Consider the following 18586-nt stretch of genomic DNA (forward strand, 5'->3'; position numbering starts at 1 on the left):
TCTAACTGCTGTGTGCTGTCAAAGCCAATTAACACTCTAATCTCTTTGCAAACCTTATTAGCTTTCAAGTGTCATCATAAGACTGGTCCTGTAAACTAATTATGCCAAAAGGTGGAGAAGCTATAGTCTTCTCCACCTTATGGCGGACTGATTGATTAGTTACTGTCAGGGTTAAACTGATATCTGGGCTGATATTGTCCTTTAATAAAAATGATTTTCAAAAAAATCAGTCAGTGTGGTCCAACTCTGATATGATGGATATGATACAGTTTGATAGATTACATATTTATTGTGGAATTGATCAATACTACACTGGTTGTCTATGGGAACCTGATCTGGTTCTAATGAGACATTTTGATCAGATTACACACAAGAATGCGTGAACACATTATTAAGATGAATACCTTATTTTCCTGGGTTTCAATGGAGAGTTTTAGTGGTCTCAATGCTGTTTCAGAAGCTTTTCTACCATGATAAGAATATAATTCATACTTGTCATTTTATGGATTTTTTTGGCATGAAAATGGTCAAATCTAAAGATACTGATATCAGCACAAATATCAGCTATAAGCATCTTAAGTCCAGATATACTGGTATCGGCCTTTAGGGACCCATATCAGTCAAACCCTTGTTACTATGGTGAATATAAGGTGTGTAGCTCCTGTGGTTTGTGGCTTAGGTGTTTACCGACTGCTCACCAGGATGATGTGGAAAACAAAGTCACCTGGGAATGGCATCACCGAGACATTTTGCTGTCAGTCGAGGCCACAAACATGCTAATAATCGAGCTCCGTGCTCAGACATTGTGATGATCCAGACATAAACGTCTGACACCAAAGAGACAGGCAGAACGAGAGAAAGACAGAAAGAGAAAGAAAGCCAAGGAAAGTCCAAGCTTTTCTCCCTCCGTCCTGAGGGAAGGGATAGGAGTTAGAGAAGGAGAAACAGAATAAAAAGAGGAATAAAGAGGCGGGGAAAAAAAGTATTTCCGAGGATGGAGGGCGAGAAAGAAAAGCAGGCCACCTGCCTCTTTCAGACCCCATCGCCCACCCCCACCCCCACCTCATTTTACGGACCAGATTAAGCTGCTTAAAGCTGATTAGCTAGTAGAGATGTTCAGACTAGCTTTTTCTAAAACTCACTCTCTAATGGGGTTTAACCGATATCAGTTTGCCGATATTTAGCTAAAAATACGTTACACACCTTATGAAGTAATGAATGCTGGTTAATGCTATATTGTGGTGTGTGATCATCATCACTGAATTCTAAAGATAATGAATACTGGCGTCAAACACATCGGCAGCTTTAATCCAAAAATATCAGTATCGGCCTTCAAAAGCCCATATCGGTAGAACCCTAGTACATAAGGTGCTCCGTTTCTCTTTGTGTTTTGAAGTGTGTGCTTACTCAGTTTGGATTACCTATGTGATGAGTGTGTGTGTGTATTTGTAATTTGTGCCTCCGTCTGATCTCGCGTGCTGTGTGGTGTTGATGAAGTGCCCAGTCCAACAGCATCAAGCTTGGAAATTTATTCCATGTCGCGCAGCCAAGAAACTTCACACTCCACTCAGCCCTCAGCATGACATAGAAATGCGAGAAAAGAGGGAACCTGGGCCTCACTGTGTGTGTGTGTGTGTGTGTGTGTGTGTGTGTGTGTTTGTGTGTGTTCACAAAGTGAGACTCTACTCATATCAGGTTCTGAAGAAGGGAGGTACAGTATCTAGAGTGGGAGGGACGGAGTGAATGAATAACAGGCAGATAATACCAGCGGGAGGGCATGGACAAAGGAGTGGAAGAGCAGCCAAAAAGAGGATGAAAAAAAAATAGGAGAGGCCAACTGGGAGGACGCCTAGACAACAAAAACTCCTAGAAGGGTGACTCAACTTAAAGGGCAGCTCATCACAGGCTTGAATCCACAAGGCCAGAGGGGCTGTTGGGAAAGACCTGTCTCTGCAATGCTGGGAACTATTGATTGAAAGGAGTGTCTTGACTGTAGGAGTGCCTCAAGTGCAGCTATTTCAAGCCTTTAACATAATAACCTCCTATTAAAATAAGAAAAATACTCTATCGGCAATTGATATAACAATAGTGATCCACCCTACAGCCAGTTCACGAAGGCTTTTACATTTGCTGTTCTAAACATCAAGCGTCTGGTAGGTCTTTCCTGGGAAAAAAGGAAGTGATGTATTTTACGTTTTGGGATAAACAGTGGAAGAACTGGGTAGTTAGCATGAGCAGTGATAGCCACCATGGCTGAACAGACAAAGAAAAGAGCGCCACCTACAGAAACTCAAACTGCATCAACAGAAAATCCAAGCTCCTCCTCCAAGAAAACAAGTAACATGTTGAAAAAGGTTCTTGATCTTGATCTTGATTATAGAGTATTCAAATATTTGATGTAAGATTAGACAGTGCCAGCCTCATTAACTGATTAATATACAAATGAAAACACGGCTGTCTTGTGTTGATTCAGCTTCCCATCTTCTGTAATCCTCCCAGCCACACCCTTCCCATGGCAGTTATGCACCCCTGGCCTGTGTGGCTTGTTTACACTGCTGGGGAGGTGTTCAAGACTGCCATCTGATCTGATGCTGTTTGGGTTTACTTCAAAATGTTGCCAATGACAACGCAAGTCCTCGGCTAGGTGTTGGTGTAAGACAGGATGTGGCATTGTCGATTCCTGTTACAATGGCGGTGACAAGGAGTTGAGAAGTGGCACGGTAGATATAGGCCAAACACCATAACTATGTTAGTGCGTGTGTTCTCGTATATTATGAGGACAAAATGTCATAAGGAAATCTTCCAAAGTGACGATATTTAGCTGCTCCTCACTTCTTCATGGCTAGTTTAGGGTTGAGACTAGAATTAGGATTAGGTTTAGGTAAGGGTTAAGGTTAGTTAAGGAGTGGGATTTGGGTTAAGGGTTACGATTAGAATTAAGATTAGGGTTTAGGTTCGGGTTAGGACTAGGTTTAGGTTTGGGAATTAATGTAGTCAATGAAGGTTCTCACAAACAAAGGTGTGTGTGTGTGTGTGTGTGTGTGTGTGTGTGTGTGAGAGAGAGACTGGTGCATGTCTAGGCCTGAGTGTGAGAAACGGTGAGCACTACATGATGTAGTTGTAGTTGAGAAAGTGGTAGAGATGTCCTGTGACTTTGTATTGGAGTCTGCAAGTGAGCTAACATTCAAATCAAGGAAAGTCATTTGGATTTTCACGCAATGTCATGTGTAGTAATGCATGTCTGTATGCAGACTGGATGAACCTAGTCTGGCTATGAGCCCAGAGCTAGATTCTACACTACGGGGAGGGAACATGCTTACTACAGTGCATGTGTCAAATCAAGTCGGGTTTATTTATAGAGTGCTTTTAACAAACAAAATTGTCTCAAAGTACTTAACAGGAACCAGGGGACACAAAAAAAGATAAAAACAAGTACGTCACAAAATCCACGAAACTAGGCCAGAAGCTTGTGTGTGTGTGTGTGTGTGTGTGTGTGTGTGTGTGTGTGTGTGTGTGTGTGTGTGTGTGTGTGTGTGTGTGTGTGTGTGTGTGTGTGCGCGCATGGGAATGCTGGAGCTACGAAAGGCGTTGGTCAACTGGACCAAACGCCTTTTCGCCTCACTTCATGCCACCTAGAGCAAACTTGCATCCATCTCTCTCCATGCGCCTCCTTCCATTGACTTTGCCTGCATTCGCAACACCTCCACATGTTTTTCGCACTCTGTCTGAACATAAAAAAAGGGCCTTTCGAGTAGGGAAAGACTGGAGTGCTAGGAAAAGATATATTACAAGAGCTAGGGAGAGAGCCAAAAGGGATATTTTTCTTTTTAGAGCAAGTAAAGTGAGTAGAGAAGGGAAATTATTCAGCGGGATGATGAAGAGATGAGTTTTCAGTGCACAACGGAAGATAGGGAGTGACTCCCCTGTTCTTATTTATTATACTTGGGACTCTCTTGCCCTCCCTTCCGTCTCTCTTCTTCCCTTCCTCCTACATCGATTCATCTTCTCTCTCTCCTCCATCTTTCACCCTTGTTTCTTTCCACCTCCCCCTCCCTCTTCTTTCCCTCCCACAGATTGCTGGTGGTGTTTCAGCTCTCGTATGCAAAGCCGCTCAGTGCGTTCATGCAAAAGGGGAGCGGCACGACCAGCACTGTGAGAACTCGGATACCTGACAAGAACACAAAAGCCTGCACTTTTACTTTAATAAAAAAGGATGAATTTAGAGCTGTCAGATCATAGACACCTCCTCATTTAGGTAGTGTAATGCGCCAAAAATAGAATGGAACACAACTTTATCGACTATCCAAAAAAAGAAAAAGAAGGTGCTCAAAGCCTGCTTATAACTCAGATAGGAGCTGATGTACAAGGATCATTTGTTCATCAGCAGCAATGTTATTACTTTTCCCAGTAAAAATTACTAGTTACATTTCAGGAATGGTATTAGTTACTAACCATAAAAACATGGGTTGCTTTTGTAATCACCTCCACAAAATATCAGACTGAAAGGGAATTAGCCAAAAACTATATCCCAGCCCCATCTGTTGATTTGTTTACCTCATAGTTAGTCGTCATCATCCTCTCACACTGAGCTAGTTAAGATGAGAAATGGTAGAAAAGTTGACTTTCTCTGGGTGGAAGTATTCCCACTACTTTGATGAGGAATGATATATAAGTTGACTTTTTTGAGTTTGATTTTATCAAACAATATTGGATGTCACCACGATTTGGTTTCCCTGATCGCAGGTGAAACAACCAAGCGTTGATTTTCCAAAGTAAGAGAGGATGAGTGACAGAAAAGCAATATAACAAGCAGTGTAACAAATGGCATCACCCAGGGAGTAATAAATAAAGCAATAATACTACTTTTGAAAATAAGTAATGAGTAATAAATTACTTTTTCTGAATAACAAGCCCAACACATCATCAACAACACTGAAATATGTGAAATTTCAATTTAAAAAAAAGTGACAAACAGGCGAACAGATGAACCAGGCAGTAGAAGTGTGAAAGTCCTCCGATCGCCATGGTAACTGCCTGTGCGTGTCAAGTGTGTCAAAACGGGTCACAGCAGGGAAAGGGAAAATACAGTATGTGTCTGTGCGTGTGTGTGTGTGTGTGTGTGTGTGTGTGTGTGTTGGGGGGGCGAGTGCCATTATTATAAACAAGGGTTGCGAGTCCCTGGTATGAATTAGCTGTCTAGTATTCATTCCAATGGGAAACAGATGCTCTGCCAACACACATACACACACACACACACTTGGACTCTATCGGATTTTTGTTTGAATCAAGTGTAGTTTAATGCAAGGTGGGGAGGTAGATTAGAAAGGGGGAGTTTGGGGGCTTTTTGATGACTGGGGAAATTCATTATCCTGGCTGGGTGGTAAGGCTTAGACTGAACTAAACCCTAACCAACCTTAAACCTCGACCCAAGTCCTGATCCAAAACTAACACTAACCCAATTTCAGTTATTTTCAACCTGGGCCTTATTTTCCTAGTTTTCACCATCATGACGATTGTGTTGACAATTTCATCACTTACTTCACTGTAGAGCGTTCATACCTCCAGGTTGCTGGGAGCGCTGCTGTCAATACACACACACACACACACACAGAGCCAAAGCATTATTGTGTAATCGTTATTGTGTTGAAAGGATGTGCTTTAATCGCTTTTTGGATTCACTGTTGGAGATTACCGGTTTGGCCCTGTGTGTGTGTGTGTGTGTGTGTGTGTGTATTGGAGAGCAGCACTCCTGGCGACCTGGAGGCGTGAAAGCTCTACAGTGAGGTAAGTGATGAAATTTTGAACACAATCATTTGTGATAGCAAAAACTATCCTTTCATTATTCTTTAACCATAAACCCAAATCCTAATCCTGCCCCTTGTAGAAGTGAGGACCGGCCAAAATGACCTAGCTTCACAAAAATGCCCTCACTCCGAGGTCTAAAACTCAAACTGGTTCTCACAAGGATAGAAATACACACACACACACACACACACACACACACACACACAGACACTTGTACATGTAGGCTACACCTCTCCATTCCTAACCCTCCCAGGCCCCCTGCCATCTCTATCATGTAGCAACAGCCTCGGTGAATCAGCCATCTGGACACCAAACACTGCGGGAGTTAATGGATCTGCTGGGTTACATAAGACAGACAGGGCCGGGCCTCAGCTTTCATTATTCACCAAGCAGTCCACTCCACACCATTAGATTATTTACACACACTCTTATAGCGTTACATAGTGGTGAGGGACAAACACAAAGCCAGGAGGACTGGGATGGAGGCCCATTAACTAATGGCTGGCTGCTGAGCCTGGAGGGGGACTGGTGTTAAAACACAAGTAAACAGAAAAAAAGAGATAAAACAAGACAGACTCCAGTGTCCTGGTGACTCAGCTGGCTAAGACGCATACATGTAGCCGTGACATCCTGGGTTCGAATCTCGCCTGGGACCTTTGTATGCATGTCATTCCCCTCTCTTTCATCTTTCCTGTCTCTCTCTACTGGGAACTGTCTGTCTAATGAAGCAAAAATGCCCCCCAAAAAACTTGAAAATTTTTAAATAACAGGGTGTTGCTATGAGACAGAGAAAGCGGTCTCCAACCATGTGCCATGGAGAGCCAGGGGTATGCGGGTTTTCATTCCAACCAATCACAACAGCAGCTCATTTCAGCTGGATTGTGTGCTTGATGTCACATGCGTGGTCAATTTAGAGACACAGTTGTTCATTTTCCCCATCTGTTTCAACCATCTCTGTACTATAGTGACATAATGACATCTGATTCTAATCTGAATCTAAAAATGTATTAAGCATAACAATAACAATCCTTACATAACATAGGCTAAGGAATACTTGGAATTGTGAAAGCAATAGCAACCATCTTGAGAGATCCCAGTCACTTACAAACATCCCTATTGGGAACAAATGAAGTGATGAATTAATACTGACAAACTTGTGGTCCATGTGTATGTTCTGGCCCTCTTAGCCATGGAAATATGAATAAAATTGGATTTCACAAGCTAAAGAATGTCTCAACTAGGACAGTTTTATGTTAGCCTATGCGAAAAACTGGTGTTTATAAAAGCATAGAAGGGAATAGAAGGGGTTTGGGTGTTAAATTGGCTGTGATGACAAAGCCAGGCACCACCTAACACCTCTTTTTGAAACGGGAAAACCCCTGAGTTTCAAGGTAGACAGGAAGATGAGTGACAAGTGTTGGGGCGGGAACTTGACCAAATAACGGCGACGAGGGCGGGGCTAACAATACACTTGCTGCCTCATGGAGAAAAGCTGCATATTGTAGCTTTAAGCGTCAGAATTCATGAAAAGACAGCAAAATAAAGCTTGTTCTGGCAAAGGAGACCTCCGAGTTCAACTTTGCCCTCATCTCAGCAGGAAGTGACAAGTGTCCATACCAGACATGGCTCAGCAGCCATGATTCATAACTCATCAGAGTACTACAGAGCGTTGACTAGCTTGATAATTGGTTGCGCATGGAGACCTTCATGCCTTCACTCTGCTAACTGCTGTTGACATCCGGTTGCCAGACAACAAGGTATTCTCCTCATGACTCAGCGTTGCAAAAGCAGTGTCTATGGCAGCCAGGGAGAAGCACTGACCTTCCCCCCCGCCCCAAACTGGCAACCCCGCAGAGTTCGTAATGGACTGGGAGGTTTGACGGATGGATCCTGGCTATGTATGGCACAGTATATGTTTGTTGGCAGACTGACAGGCTAACTGGTAGTGAACTCCACTGGCTGGGTCGCCCTACAGCCTCTTCTGTCCCTCTCTATCTCTCCATCTTTTCTCTTGTTACTTCCCCTGGGAGTGAAAAGGGATTCCCCCTCCCCACCATCTGCCGTGCTCTATAAGGGAAAACACAGCAGCAGGGTTCAGAGAGAAAAGCCAGCAAGAAGAGAAAGACAGAAAGACAGAGAAAGAGAGAAACACCCATACAATACTGTACATTACAGCATGACTTTTCCATCCATGTAGTTTTATGCAAATTATGATGTACTGAATTAGAAAGGCTGAATGAAAATGGGAAATTTTGATTTAAAAAAAATCCTCAAAACTGTTTTTATGTCAAGAAGAAGTTATACGGTAAATAGCTTTGGTCATGATGGTCGTCTCCATCATGGTTGTATGACCATTAGTTGGTACATTAGAATATCATGTGTGTTGTTTCTGACATGTCTACCTCTCCATCATGGTTGTATGACCCAACTCAACCCAGCTGATGGAAACAAACGTAATTGGCATTTTATTTTTTGTGACATTTGCAATAAAACTCTGCTTAAAATTGTCTTGACGGTTGAATGGGAACATAATGACTGACAGAAAGTTGTGAAGCAACTAGAAAGGCAGACGGTGGGAGAAAGAAAGCAGAAGTAAAGACTGAGTGAACACACAACCCACATCCGCAGCACAGAGGAAATACAACCCGGGGGGGTGGAACACTGCACAAGACACACACACACACACACACACGCTTAGATGCTGCACTAATTTGCGCGCACAGAGTCTCATTAAATGACACAGAACAGATGTAAACTGACACAGAGTACATCCATATGTTGGTCCCAGAGCATGCACGCAGACACACACACACACACACAAACACACAGGGTTGACAGTGAGCTGAAATCAGGGCTTGCTCAACACCACCAGCAAATGGACAGTGTTGTATAGTTTCAATCAGCTTAGCCAGAGAGCTTTCCAGCAACAGACAGGCTCAAACTAGACAGTTTGTTAAAAGGGGGGGGAGGGGCTATTTTTCACTCTTCCTACAGTTTGTTATCTTCGCACTGAGTCTAAGAAACACACCTGTGACACCGTTTTTAGTCCCTGGCTCACATCTAAAGAGCCACAGGGCGTTTTGGGGGCGTTTCTAGCAGCCAGAAAGAGCCACTGCTCTGCTTGGCTGGCAGGACTGGAGACCTCGAACCCCCCATCCCCCTATGAGACGATTAGTCGGTTCCAGTAAAGTCAGCTTTCTAGGCAACAACATTCTGATTAGCCCATTTCAGTTTTTACTGCGAGCAACGAACATCCGAGAGTGTAAACCCATGAAAAACATTAGATCATCCCTTTAACAGGAGGAGGGAAACAACAGAAATGTCTGAAACTTTGTCAAGGAGATGGAGAGGTTTAATTTATTCATCTCATTGGTGAGCAGGGAAAGCTTTTGATTTAGTAGGTTTTTGAGACGTTACTAATCACTCATTCGAGGATGTCGAGATGGAAAAAGCCTGTAAATTAACCTTGTAAACTGTAAATTGTCCCATAGCGGCGCATCAATCAAGTTCATCCAAAATCCCACACCAACCGCACCAACAGAGTGCCAAGAAAAGCTGAAGTCTACCATCCCTATTTCAACATCTTTGGAACAAGGACATTAGGTTTGTGTACCAATTTATCATCATTTAGTCCTGACCTGAAAACAAGTTGCGTGAAACCCAACGAATTTCATAAGTCTGGGTGACAATGGAAAGTTTTAGGGTGTTTTGACACTGTAATAGTCCTTTTCAAGTCTGAATCAAAGTTCACTAGTTTGGTACATTGTACTCGTCTGTTTTGTTTCACATTTCCTAATATCCAGCGGAACTATTGGACAGATATTTTGGTGGGAGTACAAAAAAATGTAACTGACACTCAGAGGGCGATTTCACATTGCCATTGAACGACCCTGTAGCATTTTGGGGGACTTTTCATTGGATGACGTAATCCTCTGTAATGTGTCAGACGTACTTCCGCTCTGGGGCAGCCGGTTGGTTTTTCTCTAGCTAGTGACATTTCAAGGCTTAAAATATATAAAAGGAAGAGTATTGACAAGACAGAGGAACTCCCTTGTCAACAGGATGTCTGCTTTAGGTGCATCTGCATTAGCTAGGGTCGTAAACTCTTTGCTGTAATTTGAATGAAAACAACGCAAACAACCTGCCGTGAACCAACAAAACATTGCGCACATCTTGTCATTTCCTCTCTTTGGGTCAGGACTATCCAATTTGTTTTCACACCAGAAATTATCCTCACCATGGTCCAAATGGAAGAGGACCAACTCTGACGATTCTTGGCAAACAAAAGGTTTTTTGGTCCACATGCCGTATTCACACGTCAAAATGTTGCTTTTATTTATTTATTTCTCCTTTATTTAACCAGGTGAGTCCCATTGAGATGTCCATCTCTTTTGCAAGGGAGCCCTGGCCAAGAAAGCAGCAAACAGACATTACAAAAATACACTACAAAACCACTAGATGCAAATTACAGTATATACACAGTATACATTCTCAGGTAAAACACCTGCAAACTTCAGTTTTTAAAGACTGCAATAGACTTTAAAAATCACCCAGAGGGATGAAGTGATCCAGATTTGCAACATTCTCAAGCTGATTCCAGGACCATGGAGCATAATAATAATAAAGCCATCTTCCCAAATTCCGTGGAAGGGTGAGGGACAGTGAAAAGTAGTGAATTCTGAGAATGCAAGTTGTAAGAACTTCTGATACAAATGAAAAGGAGATTTAAATAGCCAGGAAGTTGCCCTATGATGGCTTTGTAGATAAAAATGTGCCAATGAAACCATCTGCGGTAATGTAATGAGGTCAGACCTGCCCTTTCATACAAGTGACAACGATGTGTGAGGGATTTAGCATTTAAAATGAAACATAAAGCTCCATGGTAAACAGTGTCTATAGCCTGAAGCGAGGTAGCAGAGGCATGCATATAGACAATATCACCATAATCAATCATTGGGAGAAATGTAGCTATGACAAGGCTTTTCCTTGTGGCAAAATTAAAACATGTCTTGTTTCTAAAATAGAAACCCAATTTGATCTTGAGTTTTTTTAACAAGATTGTCAATGATCCAAACTTAGCAAAAAGTTTGTAAAATCCACACCAAACGATGTAGGTGTGAAAGCCACTTTAGTGTCCCGTGGTCTAAATGCTGTTTCGGAGGCTTTTTCGCCCTACCAAGAAAAAATTCAATGGGAATCAGTGAATACTTGGAATGTTGGCACAAAAAATTGGCAGCTTCAATCCAAAAATATCAGTATGGGCCTTCAAACCCATATTGGTCAAATCCTAGTGCAGTCTGAGCTGAAGCACCGGGCACCAACAGCTTTTTACTAGGTGTTTGTGCAGAAGCAGGGAGTAGGGGGGGGTAACAGAGGAATTTGAGGGTTTTGACTAAAGACAGTGTTTTAGTGTTTTTAAATGGGCTGGAAAGTTCCCAGTACACACCTCAATGACAGGGAGTTGCCATCATAACCTCACAACTACTGAACCTGAACAACACACACACACCAAGGCCCAAGTGATTTTAAATATGTTCTTTTCCATCTTTTGTTCAGTGTTATACCAGCTGTTTTTTGATTGATTACTTATTTATTGTAGAACTGATCAATACTACACTTGTCTATGGGAGGCCCTTAACCTGAAATTATACAGATTCCACACAAGTATGCATGAATATTTATTATTAGTAGTAGTAATAGTACTGGAGTTTGTGACCAATGATGGTCTAAAAGCTGTTACAGAGGCTTTGCTACCTAGGCAAGAGAAAAAATATCAGGAAAACACTGAATACTTAGAGTTTTTGGCATGAAAATGGTCAAATTTAAATATTTTATACTGTCACAAAATATCAGCTATCAGTAGCTTTAACCGAAAAATATCGGCATCAGCTGTCCTTCAAAAAACCCTATCGTCAAACCACTCCAGTGACAACACAGACCATCTATCTCATCACCTAGAGGTCTGACCTCAGGATGTGATGCTAACTGTCTGAACTTGGGACAGAGAGACGGAAACATAATTCATAAATCACTGTAAAGAAACATTAGCAGCTGGACTTCTCATTCTGCCTCAAACAACAGGAGGGAGACAGACAGAAAACACAAGGGAGAAAAACTGAAAAAAAAAGGTAGAAGACAGCCCGAGACAGACAGTGTGAGTCAGAGATGGAACAGAGAGACAAGAGGAGGGGTGTTGGTACTAGACTAATATTTGTTGATACTAGACCTAAGTCTTTGAAAGCCAATACCGCTATTTTTGGATTGAAGCTTGTCGATGGCCAACATTTTGTGGCGACATTCAATATCTTTAAATTTGACCATTTTCATGCCAAAAAAGTCTGCATCAAGAACAACAAGTACAAAATTTGTCAAAAAAGAAACTTGAATGGCCCTTTTCTCAAAATATATATATTCCCTATGTAAATCACTTTTTTCCCCAACTAAACTTGTTATGGGAAGCTGTTGAGTAAAATCCTCCCACACCACACTGGAGTGATTTTTCTGGTCTCTCTCCTCCAGTATAAAAATAATAATAGTTATAAAACATATTGACTAGGTGTGGTTAGGGAGGAACCTCCATCATATCAGAGGTGGGCCGCACTGATTGGGCCATATCTGATATTTAATTAAAGGCCAACATCGGGTCTGTAACCCTCATTATAAGCCACTTTACGGGAACATGGCAGCAATATGGACAGCAGCGACCCTCTACTCTACACACCCTCCCCCATTACCCACCCAACCCCTACCCCCAATTCATTATTTCTATAAGTCAGCTGCTGGGCTACTCAGTTGTGGTATGGAGTGCGTTTGTTGGCTCTCCAGCTTCCTCTCTTCACCCCACAAACCCCCCCTCCTTCCTCTCTCAACAAGAAGCTCTTGTCTCTCAGATCCCCAGGAGGTCATATGAGAGTGGAGGTCCATTTATTAACTTTGTGCCCATTCCCTGTCTCTCCGTGCACTAACATTTTCATTGCTTCTGCTACAGATGACCGGACAAGGAGGAAAACAAAATGCTCCAGCAAGCCCTTGTTAATAAAGTACGTTTTCTCAATTCAATATCTGGATTATTGCTAGGGCTAGACCTCAGTTAGACCGGGGGGTTGTGAATAATCACTTTCTTTATTAAATGCCACTTTGCAACAACACACAGATTTGTGGGTGCAAAAGGTGCACACAACACACACAGCTGGGCTTTGTTCCCTTCAATAGATCTGAGCTACTGGGGGGAAACACTCTGGAGGAGGCAAGCCAAGTCTCTCTTTGTGTGTGTGTGTGTGTGTGTGTGTGTGTGTGTGCGTGTGTGTGTGTGTGTGTGTGTGAACCTTTGACCTTCCTAAGGGGAAGCTGCTCTAGTGGGGAAGGAGGAGGGGGTTGCTGTTATCATAAACACCACTGGGCCTTCTTAGTCCGGCCTGCTCCCAGTTCAACCACCATACTCGTCTCTTTCCAGAACTCTACACAGCTTCACTCACTGTAACTCACTCTGGATGAGACGCTCAGCTAAACACCTAACATGTCAAATGACTGAGTCGCTCCTTTACTTGCAAAGAAGAAAATATATGGCCAGTGCCTCCTTGAAGCTTAAATGGGAAAGTGTGCAACAAACCCAGCTCAGCATCGGTCTCCTTGCGCACAATAAACAGACAAATAGATTAATTGCTGAACCAGAGAACATTGAGCGAGTTCAGCAGAAGTTCAGGTAACACTTTACTTGATGTGGTACTCATGAGGCACTACAAGCTAACAGAAGTGCATTTTAAACACACAGTGAGTGCATGGTCATTACCATAAATAAAACACAATGTACAAAAAAGTAGGGGGTTGAATACTTTAGGGTGTGATCACGTAGGATGATTTTTTGAACGTGCCTCAAGTTTTTTCCCCAGTTATTTTCAATGGCCTCCAAACCATGCACTTCACTTCTTAGACGTGGTGTGTTTTGTGGCGCTGCCCTGGGCTCCAAGTGGAACCTTTCTTAGCTTTAGACGCGCTGTGTGTTACATCGGTGTGAAACCAGCCCTTGAAACAGAGATCTAGTTGTAGCTCTTGGACGAGATGATAAGCCTGCGGCTGCTCTGTTCTCCACATCCTCCACTTCAGAATGGAAGTGGAGGATGAGCAAGCAGAGACATCGCCAACTTTCTACCGTCCATTTTTATTTTCAGCAATGTTATCCCCTTTGTTACTTCAGGTTAGCTAGCTAACATTGATTAGATAGCTTGCAAGTTGTCAAAACTTTGTGTTGCATAAAAACGAGAACGATGTAACGCTTGTTGTGCTGTTTGACCTTTTTCTGTCTCTGTTACCAGCGATACTCACAGCTGAGCTTTGTGTCTGAACAGGAGAAAAAAAAGCCTCCTATCTGATCACAGCCTTAAGGGGCAACTGTATAGCTAATGACACAACATTAAACTGAATGTAATTTTCTGATGTTTCAGGATTATTTTGTAAGAAAGGTTCATCTGTGCTTCTAATGGGTTTATAATCTGCTTGTAATGCATCACAATGCACTTCAAGTGAAGTGTTAGTGAAACCTGAAAGTGTCCTGTCCTCCTTCACTTTAACATATGGATCAGATCAGATCAAGTCTAATCTGCACAGTTCCCCTCTCTCACCCCATGACAACCAGCACCAACATCACACTGTGGCCCAGCCTGCCCTGTTTTGTTTAGTCAGACACTAGAAATCACACACACACACAGAGAAGACCGTGGCAAGACCATACCTGACGATCATCACTTACAATTTGGTGAATCAGCAAATCTGTCACCTCCCACACACACACAGACAGACTGACACACGCACTGAAACAGAAGGTGCAGGGGCAGGCTTTTCAGACAGGTTTGCTGCATCTCAGCCTTGTTATAATGTCTGTGTGAGTGGGCATAACTACCAGGTATCCAACTGAAACTAAAAGCAGCTCATTATCTCAAATACTAGAAATTATCACAAAGAGCAGGTACTGGAAAAACATGTTTTCAAGGCTAAATGTCTACCATGATAGAAGCGCATGACCCTAGAATTAGAGCAGGCTGAATAAAAAATGAGTCACTATGTGCCAGTGTGACAGAGTGATGTCAACAGCAGCATTGTACAAGGTGGAGATGAAGCAAAGGCCAATTGCAGTGAGAAAGGCAACACATTTGTTCCATTTATATTCATGTTCTTTGACTTCCCCAGAGAATTTATCAAATTCCCTGACTTTTCCTGTCTGGAATACACCCCTCAAAATTCCATGATACTTCCATATTCCGTGACCAATGGGAATCAATCTCAAACATGAAAATCCAGACCTCCATTTGATCACGTTTAGTTCCAGGAACCCATATGGGAAGATTTTAGTTGTTTATTTTGTATTAAATTGTAGAACTGTCTGTCTGCACTGTGGAGAGATAATAGTAGTGAGAGTGAAACCTATGATTACAATAGTCAATCTTATACATTATCTAACTGGGATAATTTCTAGTGAATTAAATTACAGGGAAATTAAACTATTCCTCATTTTGGTGGGAATTAACCCCCTGGAATCCCCACAAGAACCCCTGGAACCTCGTGGAAACCCCCTAATGAACCTCTGGAACCTTGTGGAATCCCCTTCAATGACTCCTGGAAACCCCTCAAGGACCCCGGGGGACGTCCCAGACCCCACTTTGAGAACCACCGGTCTACGTTGTGTTACTGGTTTATCCAAGAAGCTCCTCTTGGATAAACACGTCCAAATCAAATCAACTGGCATTATCCTAGGTATGGGACACATTCATCACTCCCATAGTCATTACTGTTGGGTTACTCAGATGGCAGGTGTTTGCATGTGCGTATGTGTTCAAGGCCTCCTCATCCCACAAGGCCTAGTCCTAGGTCGTTTTGAGCAGATGGTCATAATTACCAGAGCACAGAAAGCAGCGGCGGAGGATGGGGGGTGTTGTTTTAAATCGCTGGGTAGCCAGATTGATTTCAGCAACCTGGATGGGGTAATCCTCTTTTCAACAAGGCGAGGCCAAGGTAGTCCCCTTTAATCTCCAACGTCATCCACACTAACATACACAGCGCTCCTCTGACAAGTCTCACCCACTGCTGATTGTAGAAATCTATTGATGACAACAGCATTTCCAAAGTCCTATGTAACTGGGCTAAAGTGCTAATGAATGGGTCTGAGGTGTGTGAATGAAATTAAGCAACACTGATATTCTCTCTCTGCCTCACTCTCTCTCTCACACACACACACACACACACACACAAACACACACACAGACAGAGAGAAAGATAGGGTGTGTGTGGTGGCCCATTCAAAAGAGGTTGCCATGTTGTCAAACCATGCCACCGTGACTAGCTTCTCCCCTGAAGTTGTGAAAACTAACAAAACCAACTATTTGAAACCAAAAAATAAAATTAAAACGGTGAACCACACGCAAGCCAATGAAAAAAGCTGTAAATATAAAGACTCAAAGGCAAACATTGAAGGAGACTGGTAATGCAGAGACAGTCCGCTGGCTCATATCTAAAAAGATATCTTGAGGAAGAGGAACTTGTTTGTCTGACGTTACCTTTTCTTCCCCTACCTAACCGCCCTTCTTTGATGTCAACTTAAAGACGACAGCAGAGAACGCTACGCTAAACTCCGTTCAATATCTTGGAATGTAATATTGTCTTGCTTATCGGCAAAAGTACGTACCTCGTAAAATATGACCGAGGACCTTTTCTGGATAGTTTGGGGCCACTCTTCCATTCGGCATAGATATAAACCACCAAGCAGCAATTTATTCCAATAAAATCTCAACTTTTATAACTGGTTCACGCTGCTCGCTAACGCCCACCGCGGTATGTTTTGGTGGAAGGATGTGAACCAATTCTTAAAGTTGACATTTTACTAAAATACGTGCAGTTTGTTGGAATGTATGTGTGCCGAAGTGGCGACTGTCTCTTAACTATTTAAAAGCAGTCTTAACTGATATCTTACGGGGTATGTACATTTATAATCAAGGCAACGTTTAATGCCATGCTTTTGAAAGAAGTTCGGCGTGATGTTCTCTCCAAGACAACGGAGCGTATCGGGGATAAAGACGGATGTGCCGTTAGAAGAAAGCCGGGGCAAAGCAGGTGGCGATAAAACAAAAGACGCTCCACAGACTCACAACCAGCTCGCCGAAGCAGTCAGCAGTTTTGCTTAAAAGTGAAGGGAAGCGGTGAAAAGGGCACCGACCTGCATGTGTAATGTCGGACAGGTCGTAGTTCCTGGCGCTCCGGGGAAACTCTTTCAGTTTTCGGTTGGACAAGTTCAGAGCCCCGCTCGCGGCAGCCTCCTCGAGCGCCTTCTCCACGCTCCGGCTGGCCGCTACTGTGGCCGGCAGCTGGGCTCCATCCCCAGCAGCCATCAAACACACAGATCTACCTCCTCTATTACTTTGTTTGAAGCGTCCTCGCCACTTTCATACCCCGTCGGTCGGTACCACCTCCCAATCGGTGCTCTTCCGGTAAACAACTTAAAAAGTGCAGAATTAAATCCGAGAAAAATCTGTTTTGCGAGTTTCGGTTGCTTCACTCACACAACGGAAGATATCGTTTCCACTACGAGAAGAGAGCGGTAAGAGCTGTCAATCTTTCGGGAAGTTGCGTCAAGCTCGCACACTCAGCCAGAGTAACACCGGGGAAAAAAATAAGATTTTGCCATCAGAATAAAAGCATAAAAGTTGTCACTTTTGAAAAAAAAAAAAAAGAATAAGGCCATGCACTGTGCCTGGCTGCGTTTTAGGCAGAGCAGAGCATTTTCTAAAGTTGAGAAAACTTTTTAGTGGAGCACACTGCTTTTTTGGTATATGGTATAGAATGTTTATGCCACAGGCTGGCTCTGGTTCCCTGATAGCAGCTTCTGCACCTGGTCGCTATGGAAACAAATTGCATGTCACACAAGGAAAAAAAAGGCGGAATCGAATACACCCACACTACACCCATACTACCCAAGTATTAGGGTACACAGAACAACAAAAGTCATATCAAAATAATCAATGGAACCATTAAGTTAAATATGGACTGAAACTAGCTGTAGAATACATACTAAAACATTAAATTGCATTATTGTGCATGGTATTTATGAAAGAGTTCCTTATGGACAAGTAATTTTCAGGCTAAAAAAATAATTATTTGAGGAGTCTTGGTCTATTTTTGGCAGTCCCTTGCTGGCCTATATGGCTATAGATAATGCTGTGAAAAGGACTGTTTGGAAAAAAATAACAACTCTATTTTAATTTTCTACATAGTGCTTCTCAAAAGTAAATGTTTTCACTTTGGTACTTGGCATATTACTCAAAAATATATTGCAACATACGAACCGCAATACGGGTTTTATTTTGAAAGTTATAACCGGAAGTCGTGTTTTTCATTCTACCTGGCTTGACGGGAGTCTTTTGGGAGGTGCAGCGGGAGGGTGCGGCGGAGAATGGGCGTGGCCACACGCCCCAGGAGGCGGGGCCTAGGCCTGCATATTGATTGCTTGGATTTCAGGAAACACAAACTTACAGTATATTGATGCTAAAATGCACCAATCAGCATAAGAGCACTGCAGACACCTTTTGTGACATAATCAAAAAGTGAGCCAATCACAAAGCTGTTTGGCAGGGCATTATGAGGTAGCCAGCAGGTAATCCATTTAATGTGCAATTTATCATGCATGGATGCCCCTGTCAAGTTAATTGAATTTGAAAGTATTGTTCCAGCTTGAATAAATTATAGTTTCTAAATTGGATGTTTGTACAAGGATTGTTATTTTGTCTCACAGATTATA

At 42.7% G+C, this 18586-nt stretch overlaps 1 protein-coding gene across 2 annotated transcripts in view; it reads right to left on the reverse strand.

Annotated features, from left to right (window-relative positions):
• Positions 1 to 17416, reverse strand: part of lrch4 (leucine-rich repeats and calponin homology (CH) domain containing 4) — a 45446-nt gene extending 28030 nt beyond the window's left edge. The window contains exon 1 of one of the 2 annotated variants that reach the window (XM_071926046.2): positions 17009 to 17413. In XM_071926046.2, coding sequence (XP_071782147.1) covers positions 17009 to 17180 — 172 coding nt within the window. In that variant the 5' untranslated portion in view covers positions 17181 to 17413. Of the gene's footprint in view, positions 1 to 17008 lie in introns of both variants that reach the window. The other variant, XM_071926045.2, reaches the window with a different exon arrangement.
• Between the last annotated feature and the right edge of the window lie 1170 nt (positions 17417 to 18586).

This window comes from Centroberyx gerrardi, chromosome 23 (assembly GCF_048128805.1).
Source record: "Centroberyx gerrardi isolate f3 chromosome 23, fCenGer3.hap1.cur.20231027, whole genome shotgun sequence".
Classification (NCBI taxonomy): Eukaryota; Metazoa; Chordata; class Actinopteri; order Beryciformes; family Berycidae; genus Centroberyx; species Centroberyx gerrardi.